General features: G+C 32.1%; 2 protein-coding genes across 2 annotated transcripts; both read left to right on the forward strand.

Annotated features, from left to right (window-relative positions):
* Window positions 1-583: 583 nt before the first annotated feature.
* On the forward strand, window positions 584-5,416 carry LOTGIDRAFT_167707 (hypothetical protein; the record flags this gene model as incomplete). The annotated part of the gene is made up of 6 exons (XM_009065223.1): window positions 584-650; window positions 1,275-1,304; window positions 3,468-3,788; window positions 4,040-4,750; window positions 4,931-5,009; window positions 5,272-5,416. 6 exons carry the CDS (start codon window positions 584-586, stop codon window positions 5,414-5,416), a joined length of 1,353 nt encoding a protein of 450 aa, XP_009063471.1.
* A 2,618-nt stretch (window positions 5,417-8,034) lies between these two features.
* Window positions 8,035-13,467, forward strand: LOTGIDRAFT_235709 (hypothetical protein; the record flags this gene model as incomplete). Its single annotated transcript, XM_009065224.1, has 5 exons — window positions 8,035-8,110; window positions 8,231-8,806; window positions 8,901-9,113; window positions 10,239-10,310; window positions 12,927-13,467. The coding sequence occupies 5 exons, from the start codon at window positions 8,035-8,037 to the stop codon at window positions 13,004-13,006; spliced, it is 1,017 nt and encodes a 338-aa protein (XP_009063472.1). The 3' UTR covers window positions 13,007-13,467.
* Between the last annotated feature and the right edge of the window lie 1,753 nt (window positions 13,468-15,220).

Raw genomic sequence — 15,220 nt, forward strand, 5'->3', positions numbered from 1 at the left:
TAGTTTGTCGATCAAATGACAGAGAAAGTAAATCGTAACGCAACCAAAAATACTCTTCTTTCTAACACGATTAGATGACACTATTATTGGGGAATGTAGTCAGTTATTTGAAAGTGACCTAAAGGCACGTCTTTTTACATAGAGATTTCCTCAAGACTTAAACCTACTGTGATATGGAATATAATTCTCTTGTTGTAAGGATCATTATTGTCAAGGACAGTGTTTAAAGAAAGCATTATAACATCAAGGATAGTTTGCGAATAAAGAAAGCATTATAACATCAAGAATAGTTTGCGAATAAAGAAAGCATTATATAGTAAAATAAGGTTTGCTAATACAGGAAAGCATCATATATTCAAGGATAGTTTGTGAATAAAGAAAGCATCATATATTCAAGGATAGTTTGTGAATAAAGAAAGCATCATATATTCAAGGATAGTTTGTGAATAAAGAAAGCATTATATATTCACGGATAGTTTGTGAATAAAGAAAGCATTATACAGTTAAGGACAGTTTGTGAAGAAATCGCAGTTTCCAATGTATTGAATCTTTAATTAAAGATTAAATATTTATGTTAAAAACAATGGAGAATCTGTTCGTATTCGTCGCAGCCTATTTAACTGCATTGATTTGCTTAACAGGCGTGAAGGGTAAGTTTAAGATATTCTGAGACCAACCTATAAAAATAGGAGATAAAAATCCTGTTTTATTGGATATATATCCATTGTCTCACACAAAGTAGGTTATATTAAATTTAGGTCTTTTTCCCCTTTTCTTCAAGTTTCGAAATTCAATGTTCATTCTTTTTTGTTCGTGCTACGACGAAAACCAAATTTAAGCCATATTGGTGTTCAATAATTGTTACCAGCTGTGGTATAATATAAATGCTGTCTAATAAATGTCATTGTCTTATAAGAAAAAATGGGTATTAAATATGATTGATAACGGTATTTACCTGTAGGCAAATTAATCAACCGTAGAATACTCGTCTTACTATAATCTTCAAAAATAACAGTATACAGGGGGCTTTGATTTTTTATCATATCATGTGATATAAATGGCTTTATTTTTTACTAAATAGTTTTTTTTGGAGAAAATACAAAGTTTATCTGAAATTTGTTGACTTGCCATCTGAGAATTATTTTGTGTCATTTTTTCAAATTTCAATACTTTTTGATAGTTTATTGCAATTGCCAATTTTGGGCTTTAATACTACAACCATGCCAACATGTTAAATATATTGATATTTAAAATATACATTAAATGCATTACAGGTGGTGTTTGTCCAGGTTATAACATACCAGGTAGGTATTGTTCATTATCTTATCCTACATCTCCTAATATCATCTTACAGTTCCTATGTGACTTGAACAATAGATATAACAATAGCTAAAATTGAACGGGTTTCTTGTTCCCTAATCCCTAAACAACACCTAGCTTTATACTCTCAATGCACGGTGAACAAATATCACACACCCCTTTTTTGACTCTAGTATGCAGTTACATTCCCAGCTTTCAGAGGTTTGTAAATTAAACCCGCCTTAATATGTCCTGAAATAATCTTATATAAGGGACTGGAAGATCTTCCGTGCAAAATATTTTTTAACGAAGTATGCACCTGATGTCCACAGCAATCGTTGAAATTTGATAAAGCAAGTAAGCATTACTAAAGAGAGTATCATAACTGTCGAAAACATTTTTCGCTAAACATTTTGAAAACTTTACATCAAAATAGAGAAAAATGTGATCCTTGACACATCTGAAAGTTTTATTTTTAAAAATCCTGTTTTGTAACACCAAAACTATTTAAAAGTTTCCTATTTGGAATGATTTAAGCCTAATTATTGTAGAGAAGCATGCATTCTATAGATTTCAACTAAGTCGAGACCTAACACCAAAACAAGTTTTAGCCCTTCACTTAACAATTAGCAAACTTCCTTTTTAATTTTAATTAACTCTATTGAAACAAATTCAGTTTGAAATAGCACATTTTAGAAATAACTTCAGGTATAATTCACTCCGTGTTTGATAATGAAAATTTTTCATAATACCCTTTAAGATTTGCAAGTTTTGTGTGGCAATATTTTGTTCATGTTATGGACGATTAGTCTTGCCTTTGGCATTGGTGTGAGTCTTCATTAGCCAAATCAGGTGTTGAATAGAAATACATAAAACCCTTTATCATTTCACCAAAGAGATTTTGATAATTATATTTATAAAAAGGTTAAGACAGACGTAGTGGTTTAATTCATTTATATTCATTTAGCCAGAATAAAAGAGATTACCGGTCATATTACACAGATTGTCAGTACTGATAAATTAACGTAGATCGTCCAAAATATCTTAAATACTTGGCTTCATAATGGCTAAATTAACAAAAGAAATATGAAATTGTATATTATAGAGAAGTTTTTCGAGGAATGAAAAATGAAATTCGATCCTTATGAAACAATATAAAACGTTTTTAGTATCCACAATTTATTAGTATACAAATGAAGTATACAAGTCGAGGTAGTATTACAACTTTGATATTGTAGGTATCAAAGTTGTCGGTTTATGACAGAATCACACTCCGTTGGGTATAAGGGAGTGAAAGCCGACACCGGGAGGACTCTCGGAAAAACCGGTACAGGCATCCGAATTTTTCTTAGCTTGAGGGTGATTCGAACCTAAACTTCAACAATTCAACCCACTGAGCTGTTCCACTGTCACAAAAATGCAGTGATCCAGCCCGGCGGAAGTATTGACGTTTACAGTTTGAAAGATAGCATTGACTGGAAATATGGTGCTGCCTTTACTTTTTAAATTTGTTTTAAGCAATCGATTAATGGATACTAGAAATATCATAAAAAAAAATTATGCTAATATGTCATGTATTTAACTTCAAAAGTTAACTTGCGAAATTATTCATGTTGTGTGCTTGAATGCGTTTGTGTAAACGATTTTGAGTTAGCTAAAAAATTGAAAAAAACTTCTAAAATGACCAAATAGACTCATTGCGTGTCTTCACGCGAATAAAGTAAATAAAAGTTAAACGCCCAGTATTGTAAGTTGTTGAATTAAGAAAATAGTTTAAATGTACTGATTATCTCATTTAGCTTGACCAGTACATGTAAAAACAATCATTGCCAATCCCTCACAAACAAAAATCTAGAAAAAAAATTTTATTTCGTCAATTTCATTTTAACTGGATGCATATGGCCAATCCAGAATTAAATTATTTACCAAATAAAACAATTATTGTTTCCCCGAGACGCTATTCAAACATAGTTAGATTTAAATTTGGTTCAAATTCTCCAGAAGCAGTGTCCGATAGTCTTTATTGTGTCATTTTTTATATTCTGAAATGAACATACCACCTTAAGGCTATGCTATATGCATCTGTTTTCTCCCATGAAGGTGGGTACACTTTTTAGAAAGATGGATGCCTAGCAAAGACTTAATGTTATATTTTCATTTCGTTCTAGTGATATGGCCATGTTCAGAAGGTACCATAACCGGTACCAAGTTACTAGTAGATACATCTGAAATACCCATTGATAAGTTACAATGTAACTGTAAACTTACCACAACTACCAATGCTATCCAGATAAGTTTAATAAAGGCTCCAGATTATCGCAATTGTGGTACAGAAATACGGTTTTCTACAGCCTCTTCTGTTGAGTTTGGATGTTTTCGTAGCGGCACCGTAGTAAACACAGAGTTCACCAAAACTGTTGATATCATGGTGGAAAAAGATAACACAATATCTGATATAAGGCATTGTTTTTATATTGATTCATCAACAAGTAAGTTTTGATGTCGTTGATATGATGTTGTAAAGCCTATTGAAGTGAACTGGAAAACTGGATAAAGAAGGAAGCATTTCAGAATCTATGCTAGACCCTAAACAAAATGTGAAATGTTGATAATGTGGTCGTAGCCTGCGTCTTTACGCGATGTTAATATATTTTTTATCTGATTCTTAACACACAATAATTCTCAGAATATTTTGTTGAATTGAATACCATAACTCATGCTTGATCCTTAAAATTTTCAGATTCCATCGCGAATATGTCATTAACATGTTCGTCTCATAGATCAACAGCAGCACCAACCACCAATATAACAACACCATTCACATCAACAGCTTCAACATCAACATCGCCATCTCCTTCATCAACGCCAACTGTTATATCAACGTCATCATCTGCCACAACTGCAATACCAACAACTTCAACTGCAACCCCTTCACAAACCGTTTCAGTATCAACTACGCAAACATCATCTGCAATACCAAAGTCAACTTCTTACTCTGAATCCACACCTTTTACAAACCCCATTACTACCGATTCGAAAACCACAATAACATCAGCTGAAAAGATGTCAGATTCGACACAAAAATCTTCAACTGCAGAATCAGTACAAACTGATATTACCAGCAGACAGCCAACAGCTACTATGACTGATTCAGTTCCAGTCACTACCGACCAAGTGTCTGAAATAACCACGACAGACACAGAACAGGATGGTAAAACCACGAATTCAGAAGGTGAAACAAAGGAAACTTCTCCAATTTCCATTACCAATGCTGTGGCAACAGAAATAGGTGACTCAACAGTGTCTGGTAAGACCAATTCTGATTCTACTGTTGGTAGTGAGAAAGCACCCAATACTCAGCAATCCACGACCAGTTATACTGGTACTACTCCCAATAATGCTACACTAACTGATGGTGATGAGGGAGCTAACCCAGAAAGATTAACAGTAGGTAAGTAGACGTCATTTCGAATGCCCGCTGTATAAAATGTTCCAATTTTTCATAATTTCAAAATGAATGCAAATATCCTTATCGCAAGGCATATCATGGAAAGATGAAAAACATTCGTTTATATACTTATCTAAGTAAATCTCTGAGTAAATAATTAACCATCATTATTTTATATTACAGTGATAGTAATTGCAACTATAATTGGTATCATTTTGATTTGTGTATTAGTCGGGGCGATATATTATCAGAAAAAACAAAAGTAAGTACACTCGAAATTATTTAAAACTTTTGAATTGCTGAATATTTGGAACGATGGTTTCTCATTGGCATATTATGCTCTATTTAACAACTTGAAATACAAATTATGAATATCTTTTCAGTTTCAATAACTTCCTTTTTTTTTTTTGTGAGAAGTGGGTTTTCTGAATTTTCTGAAAGTTTGAATTTCCTACGGGTCAAAACTTTTTTTCGAGTTGACCAACTAAGCTTTCCCCTGTATACTATTAATGCTTTTCTTTCAGACGGAAGGTTTCTCTAAACCACAGATCTGGTTTCACCAATATGGCATCAACTGTCGATGAAGAAAAGGCAACAAAAGTAGATAGCAAAAATCATATTTATGACAATCCAAATTTGATACCATATGGTCATATTGAAAATACCTAGATAATATTTAGATATATATTATATATTAGAGTAACAACATGATTCAAGTTATGTATTAACAGAGACGATATTTATTTTTATCTGGGACACAGGAAATCTTACTTAAGGTTGAATAGGCGTTAACAAAAATATAGGGTTTAACCATCAGAATTCAGTCTACTGTTCTTGTTTACTGTTCGAAATGTTCCCAGATATGCGTAAAAATCATTGAATGAAATTACTTTACTATGATAGTAAGAAAACATAATCTGAAGAACAGTTTATCAAATTTGACAATTTCATTTCATTTCTGACAATTTTTGACATTTTTATTGACCTGACCTGTACTATGTTGTTTTTATCTACAAGAAGTTTGCTTATGATGTACATCGCAATATAGTGCCTACATAGGATTTTTTTAGGAACTTCTTCACTCGTAATAATGCTTTCGTGTCTTGGCTCGTATCGTACAAATATATTATCAATGTTAAGCTTAAAGGGACAAGTTCGGCAACCGTTTGGCCAATCAAAATCTTAGTCTCAGAAACCGGAATTGTTTAGCTAAGCAAATCAGTAATAATATTCTGAATCATAGCTCACCGTAGAATTTGATTCTTCACATCCATATGTGTCCAGAATTATCCGGGTTTTTTCGTCTTTTCTTGAGACTCTGCGCATATATAGAACATTTTAAAGAAAGGGAAAGTGAAATTCCTAGTTTGAGGTATTTCTGAAGGAATTATGAGCTTTGTGTACAATTCTACTACTTATCAGATAAGATTTACATATATCCAAGACACAAATCAACCTCAGAAAATGGCGAACCTGTAAAATCATAAATTTATACATAATTTAACAAGTTCTTATATATTATTATGATCTTATTACGGTTTATTGATTCTTGTAAAGTAAAAATGAGTAATAGATTCTCATTGATATGACACGATATTCTTTTATTCCACTCGAACAAATTTGTATCTTGCTAAAACGTGATTTTTAATAATTCATATATAATCTTAATACATAAACTGTTTGCTTTAGTAACGTTGTTTAGAATGAATTACTTAACTTGGCAACCAGAAAGTATTCATCGTTAAATAGTTAATTTTTTCACTCTTGGTTTAGTCAGTAAATGTCAGCATCATATTCTTATATTATATCCTTTACTTTACTTAGTTTTATACATAAAGATTTTATTACATTAAAGATGTGTTTCTTTCATCAACTGCATTGGTGTGTATCTATATCTCCTGTGGGAAACAGCGGAATTGAATAAAGTACGTATTTTAGTCGCAGAGAGAGTCGCATTAGATACTCTAACAAATACCACCTAGTGAATAATTAAACTTTCGAGTATGCAATGAGCTTAGAATTTCATGTAAGGTATGTTTAACAATACAATTTCCATTTGTGCAAAAGCAATGCAAAAAAACAGATTACTCCTTTTAACAAATGAAGCATAGATTTAGATAATCATACGAAGAACTATTTACCTATACAGATTTTTTATAAAAAATGTAGGAAAGATACATATTTAGTGTGGTTTCAATTTAGGATACTACGTAGAGTTTTAGCGACAAATAATTTAATTTTTACAATGAAAATTAACGAGTCACCAAATTGCAATGTCTGTCATGATAACAAAGAAAAACAGTCTATCTTTCATCTCTTTCTAAAGTCAATTTATTCACATTCGCAATTTATGGAGAGAAATACAAAATTGGATCCACGAAAAATAAAATTGAAATTAGCACAGCAGTAAAAGACATGATACTGGGAACCTTGGGTGTTAACAATCATGCTACAATATAATAACAAAGAATCAGATCTACAGGGATTGCAGATTAAAGGGGAATTCTGCGCTTTCTGTAAAACATTTTCATTATCAAAAACGTTGTAAATTATACCTAAAAATATTTCCAAAGTTTGCTATTTATATCTATTTATCTACTTGATCAAACCGAATTTGAGTAATAATTGTTGATTAAGCAGTTTGACCTAGTAGCTGTGATTGGCTTTATATTGGCTCGTTATATTTAGTTGAAATCTTCAAAAAAAAACACAGGGGACATATTTCCCTACAATAAGGCGTTTATATTACTCAAATCCGAACAGTAGTTTTCTAACAGCTTGCAATAAGCATAACAAATATTAAAAGGTTCCTTAACCTTTAACGTAAAGTTTTGGCGTTAAAAAATTAACAGCTGTTTTTTTAGTTAAAACTCTCAGATACGTTAAGGGATAGGCTACAATTCTATAGATTTTGGTTTATAGTTTTCACAAATTTGAGCAAAACAATTTTCTAACCTACAAAAAAAAGCGGAATGCCCCTTTAGATAAACCTCCCACTTTATTTTCTATCCAAAATGATATTAAAAAATGCTACCAAATTGAAAGACTTTCATGCCGGTTAAACAGTAGCCTCATGCCAGTAACCTCAGTGGTCAAATAAAATTGCTGAGGAACGTCATCTGAAAAATTATGATTCTAGTAATATTTAATGAATTGCTATTTTCCTGCAGGAAATAAATCTTGAAATTTGATTGGACGAACATATTGATATAATTAATAACAATGTCTTACTATGACGTCATAATAGCGTTACTAACATTCAGCGTATCATAGTGATAGTAAACTCTATGGCGGACTTTAATTTCAGGCAACAGTTTCCGTATTTTAGAGGTGATGGTTCATTTAGAACACAGGGTGCTAGTTGTAAGTAAATTCAATGAAAAGTATCATCATATTTCAAATATTCAACCACATATAATGATTTCCGTACAAGTTAAACGTAAAATTTGTTAAAACTTAGCCTATGTGTTTTTCTAATTTCAGATCGACCTAATGGATACCATCAACATCAACGTTTCCAAAATTTCAATTGGGGGATTCCTCCCCGTGGTTATTTCAACCCACGCTTCCGTTATGATACTCCACGAATGATAGGCCTACGAGATAGAAGCTTCCAGTCGAGTAGGCCTACTTATTTCAATTCCAGGTACACACAATGCCAATGGTACAGCGGCCTGGAAACCACAGGTAGCAAAGGATACAATCAAAATAAAGGAAATTTCGCAGGAAAACAGGACAATAAAGCATTCGGAACCTACTTAGATAAATTAAGAGCAGCAGTGGATAGGAGGGAAGACGAGGCAGCTGAATATCTACTAAATAACTTTATATCTACAACATTAATCAAATCTGTGAAAGAACTGAATAGAGAGAACGGTAAAATTGGCAAGCATGCTGACAGGGTCAAATACAAGAAACCGAAAAAATTTAATAAAAATGATCAAATAAAGGCCTATGCCATTGATTATAAGCTAGAGTTTATAATAACATCAGAACCAGAAATTGGATTTGTAAGAGAAAGAGGAGGCGAGGGCTGTTTTGTAGAAATGGGTCCGATAGGTAAGTGTTTCGGTACTTTTTTGCTCTGTATTCCCTAGTGCTTCGATCTTGAGATTCGATCTGATATTACCTTTTAATTCTTTTTATTTTTTAGTTGAAGAAGATCTTCAGAAAATATCTAAATATCTCTTAGAAACAGAATTTGACCGTGTGTCATTTACAGGTTTAGATGAAGAGATGATGAAGTTTTATGTCCTGATGAACAGTGTAGATTTTCTGGTCATTCCCTCTAAAAATCTGGTTTACGAAAGAAACAAAATCGCCGGAGGTCTCTTCACCAAATCTAAACGTACGATGGAAGATATCGGTAAGTTAAATTTATATATTTTGTAGGCCATCCTGTTACAGATGAGTAACGTTTTCTATGTTTGCGCAGATTCTGTAAGTATCGTAGCCATTCGGCAATTCTCGACAGTATCCGTAAGCTGAATCTGACTCCGTAATGAATGGGGAATTCCGTTGTGTCTCCTTGGGCGAGACTCTTTACATCCGGTATTTAGCAGTGATTTGTCTTTTGATAGTAATAGTGCGACCTAAATATAGTTCTTAAATCTAGATACTTTGGAAGTTAATTCTGACACTTACATAATATATGCATTTAATGCTATTATTGTGACTATTGATCATCCAATGATTCATTTCATTATCAGTTTGATATATATCTTACGAATGTTTTGTTTTCATTGACTTTGTTTACAAACACTTGTAACCGTTTGTATCGTAGCAAAACTGTTAACAGAATTATATGATCATATTTATTTTAATTTTTTTTTTAAATACGTCTTTATTGCTTTAAATCCAGTTTTTTATGTATATAGACTTCTATTTATTTATCTTATCTTATTTTATATTATTTATTCCATTCGACATCACTATGGAAATGAGACACTATTGGATATTGGATAATGGTTAATCACCATTTAAGAACGTTACCTGTATGCGTGATGAAACGCTGTGTTTAAAGAAATAAATAGAATTCTTTATCCATAAAAATAACTGTTGTTCTCAATATTCTGTGATACTTCTAAATGTCTTACAGGATTGCTTTAAAGGGGCAGAGGCGAGATTTCCTGGGGTAAATCATACCTCAGAAACGTGAATTGTTCCGCTAATCTAATCAGTAATATTGTTAACAGTTTACCGTAAAAAATGTAACTTGTAATCTCATCGAGTCGTCCATTTGACAGACTTGAATATTTGAATATCTTAACAATGACGTCATGTATAAAGTAGACTCAATTATCCTGTCCCACTTGTCTACGCACAGCTGCGACGGAAGATGTCTTGGTGTCAGAGACTATATCAACAAGACGTTCGAATTTCGGATACCCCAATTTCTTAAAAAGAAGATAAGATTGTCACCGAAATAAATAAAAAGTTAAATTTCTTGTTGTCTTTTTGGAGGAATTGTGCGAATCTATTAATCTTTCAGATGACTTGTATTTAGAAGAATGCCCTGTTATCTTTCTTGAAGGTTATCGCGAAACAGCTGAAACAACTGAAGGTAATTCTTTACAGACATAATTTTCTCCACTGCCATCTTAAATGATATTCTCGAAACATAGTGGAACACATCCATATTCGCTTAATTTATCATGTACAGTTTAAAAAACGAGAAACATTCTTACCAATTCTTATGAAAATTCGATTGAAAACTTAAGGATCTATAGCATTTTTAATGTGACTGTTTTAGATTTAGAAACCGCCGCAAGGTTCTCGGTGGATCAGTATTTTTGATGAAAATCATCTGTAATCTAAAGCAGCAACAAAAGTTTCAATGTTCGGGTTGATATCTGTATTCAGACAGTAGGTAATGATTGTTTTCATGAAATTTTATTTCGCTGCGGATGTTTTTTTTTCTTTGGTCAGCAAAACCTAAACAATGAAATTATTTTTCTTCATCATTGTTCTTCATATTTATGATTTCAGATGGCACTTTAATACGTCAATGTCGTTTGATCATCTTAGATGATAAACGAGACGAAGTCCATTTCTACAAAGATTTGAGAAAGAGACAGGAGAAACTAAACGCTAAATTAAATGAAAACCTATTTGGCGAATTAATGGGAAAACAAGTTGATGAAATTGAACTAAAGCAGGGTCAATGTGATACTGGATTAAATGAAACACAACGTAATGATGAACTAAACGAAAAATATGATAACAATGAAACACAAAGTAATAACGAACTAAACGAAAGACATATAGACAATGAAACACAACGTTATGATGAAATAAACGAAAGATATGATAACAATGAAACACAACGTTATGATGAAATAAACGAAAGACATGATAACAATGAAACAGAACGTAGTGATGAAATAAACGAAAGACATGATAACAATAAAACACAACGTTATAACGAACCAAAGGAAAGTAATGATAACAATTTAACACAATATAATGATGAACTAAACGAAAGCCATGATAACAATGAAACACAACGTTATGGTGAACTAAAGGAGAGACATGATAACAATGAAACAGAACGTAGTGATGTACTAAAGGACACACATGATACCAATGAAACACAGCGTTATGATGAAATAAAGGAAAGACATGATAACAACGAAACAGAACGTAGTGATGAACTAAAGGAAAGACATTATAACAATAATACACAACGTAATAATGAATTAAAGGAGAGTCAGGATAACTATGAAACAGAACGTAATGAAGAACCAAAGGAAAGTCATGATAACAATTTAGCACAATGTAATGATGAACTAAAGGAAAGACATGGTAACAATAAAACACAACGTAATAATAAATTAAAGGAGAGTCAGGATAACTATGAAACAGAACGTAATGAAGAACCAAAGGAAAGTCATGATAACAATTTAGCACAATGTAATGATGAACTAAACGAAAGACATGATAACAATGAAACACACCATAATGATGAACTAAAGGAAATAAATGATAACAATGAAACACAACGTAATGACGAACTAAAAGATAGACATGATAACAATGAAACACAACGTAATGATGATCTAAAGGAGAGACATGATAGCAATGAAACAGAACGCAATGATAAACTGAAGGAGAGACATATTAACAATGAAACTCAAAGTAATGATGAACTACGGGAGACACATGATAACGAAGAAAAACGGTGTTATCATGAACTAAATAAGAGACATAATAACAACAAAACACAACGTAATGATGAACCAAAGCGGGCGCATGATGACAATGAAACACAACGTAATGATGAACTTAAGGAGAGACATGATAACAATGAAACAGAACATAGTGATGAATTAAAGGACATACGTGATAACAATGAAACAGAACGTAATGATGAACTAGAGGAAAGATATGATAACAATTTAACACAACGTTATGATAAACTAAAGGAGACGCATGATAACAATAAAACAGAACGTAATAGTGAACTAAAGGAGAGTCAAAATAATAGTGAACAAAAAGAATTCAATTTGTATAAAATCCTTGGTATTTCGGGAGAAGGGTTAATCTATGGTTTTAGTGCTAGTAACAAGACAGTCAATGATTTCACCAGTCATAAAGAAAGTAATATCATTACTGTTGATAATGATTGTGTAGAAATGTCAAAGGGTAGGAATAATCTGTTGTATTATGTTATTAATATGCTTCAAAGAGGTTTTTCAAGCTTTTTTATGTGTAACGGGAACATTTTTCAATTTATATCATTCCATTTTTCGTCAGATGTTTGTGGTTTCTGAAAATATATAGATGCTTAACCGCATATAACGTCACTGTGGCATAAAATGATACTAATTTATAACGCCTTTTGCGACAGCTATGTCATATACGTTAGAAATTGCAAGAACCACAACGCCTGATTGTTTCACTGATACACATTACAATTTTAGCAAACCTCTTTAAGCTTTAATGACCTAAATTCTGGCACTATCCACAAAAATAAGAAACTTAGAATTTTTGTATTAAGGTGAGGATACATGAGAAAGAGGCAGCCAAATTTAAATAATCTAATATACACTTGATACTGGGCTGGATTGGAACCCAATCATCCAATTACATTGGAAATTACCAACCAAATAGTTAAATATTTTTTACTGTATTGTCATTTCTATAACAAAAATATAGGAAACATTGTTGTGTATTTCAGTTGAACTAAATAAAAAGAAAAGTGTTGGATTTCTGGAAAGAGCAAGAAGATCATTGAGTAGGATGCTGTGGAAGAATTGAAGAATTTGATACCAGATATATTATTATTACAGTATAAGGGTAGAATTAGCTATGTAGAATGTATAATGAAAATTTTATACGTATAAGACACGGCAGATTTGTTTGACTTACAAACCGACAAGCATATAAATACTCATTTGAGAAAAACAATAAATATGAAACAAGGGGGCGCAACTCGTGCTCTCAAGACTCGATCAGTTCATCAACCAGTGAGTTAGGCTTACCGTTTGTAACACTAAGGAAATTTCATTTTACAAATTTTGAGTATACCTCATATCCTGTGAGTCGGAGAAGGTAGAAATTCCCCCGGAAATATATCTGTAACCTCCCGACTGTGTATGAAATATCCCCAGGATTTTGAAAATATCGCTAGGAATATATCTCCTGAAATTCTACTAGAGGGTTATAAATTACTAAATTAATTAATTGGAGAATAATCAGTGCCATAAATTTATGACTTTAAATTTCTTGTTGTGTTTCTTGTGAAGATATTTGTCCCTACGGATCTTTGTGAACCACGGCAGTAACCAGACTTATACACAAGATAAGAATGAAGAGTCTGTGAGACTGGCATTGTTTTCAATTCTATCTCGGCAGATAAAGAGCTTTTATTTAGAATTTTACGAATACAACAACAGTTGTAGTATGAAGTCCTCAAATTTCGTCTGAGTTGTTTCCCTTTAATTGTTGCAACTGGACCCGCACAATATTTCTTAAATACTTATCAAAAATTCAGATTTAGGGGGAATTTCAGACAACAAAATCCAAATCTATACCATTCAAAAAAGAAAAAAGGGCAATAGAAGGGGAGATCTTCAAATGCTACGGACTACAATCAGAACTCTTGAAATTATTTGTGGTATGAGTTCTATATGAAGGTTGCCTTTTCCATATCATAGTGATCTCCCTTATTCTAGTTTTCAGCTTATTCACAAATGTGCAGTAGTTTGATCATAGAACTGTAATGTACACCAGTTTTAATTGATATAATTTTTATAACACTTGACCTCTTGAAATTTGAAAAATCCATTGCTAACACCGTGTAACATTCTGATATCGTTACATCTCAGCTTTAAAAACAAACACACTGGAAATATTTCACAAAAAATGTGATGTTTTTAAAATGTTCTGGAAGTGCATAAGTCTTTGCTAATTTTAATTTTTATTTTTATTAAGGATTTGAACGACCTTTAGAATGGACCTTATATTTTTATTTGATCTTAATTCGATCTACTTTTCCCCCAACTTACACCCAACTTTAAAGTCCATGGTTTGCCATCTTCGGGGGTTGATTTATAATTATCAGAAGTCAGAAGTACGACTAGAACTGTACAAAATCAGATAATTCTTTCAATTATAATTCAAACAAATAAAAAACACTTTTATTTCGTTCACAAGCTTATAAATCCCAATCCTAAAAATTTGCGTTGTCTGAAAGTTGTACGTGTTGTTGATAACAGAAAGAACGCTGTTCGATAATTTTTTATTTATCAAGTCTTTAAACGTTCTTCAAAATGGAGGCTCTTAAAAAGGCGAGTCGTATTTTTAGCTTTCAAACACATATCTAATAAGGGATACACGAGGAAAGGGGGCTCAAATTTCGACGATTAGCTGTGAACATTTTTTTACCAACAGATAGAACTCATAGTCATAAGTTGGTTTTATTTCATTATTTGAATCTACTACAATGTACAGTTTATATTTGATTAGAATCACTAAGTAAAATATATATTCTGAAGCCAAAAATCAATAATTATAATATCAGATAAACATATATCTTATTTAATATTCAATACACGTTTTATTATATTCTATAAATATTAGAACTAGGGATAATTCTATAGAACAAAGCAATGAAAGAATCGTTTCTAAATTGACAATGCATGTCTCATCAACCGTCAAGTCAATAACATGATTGACATTTCAAACTATCAATTTCCCTACCTCGGCTTATGTTTGCGTTTTTCAATAAAAACATTTCTATGGTAAAAACAAAATGCATAAGTTTTACCTGCGGGCTCGGGTTGTCGTTCTGTATTCATTACTTCAATCAGCCCCATACAGCACTGATATTGTTTGATTTGACTATTGTCAAGTCTAAAGTGGGTCGTGTTCTTCGATTTTTAAGAATAACAAAATACAAATACACTTGGCTCTTTTCACAGTTGAGTTCCGTAACGACTTGCTACTTATGACACAGTAAAATCAATTTGT

Source organism: Lottia gigantea, assembly GCF_000327385.1.
Source record: "Lottia gigantea unplaced genomic scaffold LOTGIsca_69, whole genome shotgun sequence".
NCBI lineage: Eukaryota > Metazoa > Mollusca > Gastropoda > Lottiidae > Lottia > Lottia gigantea.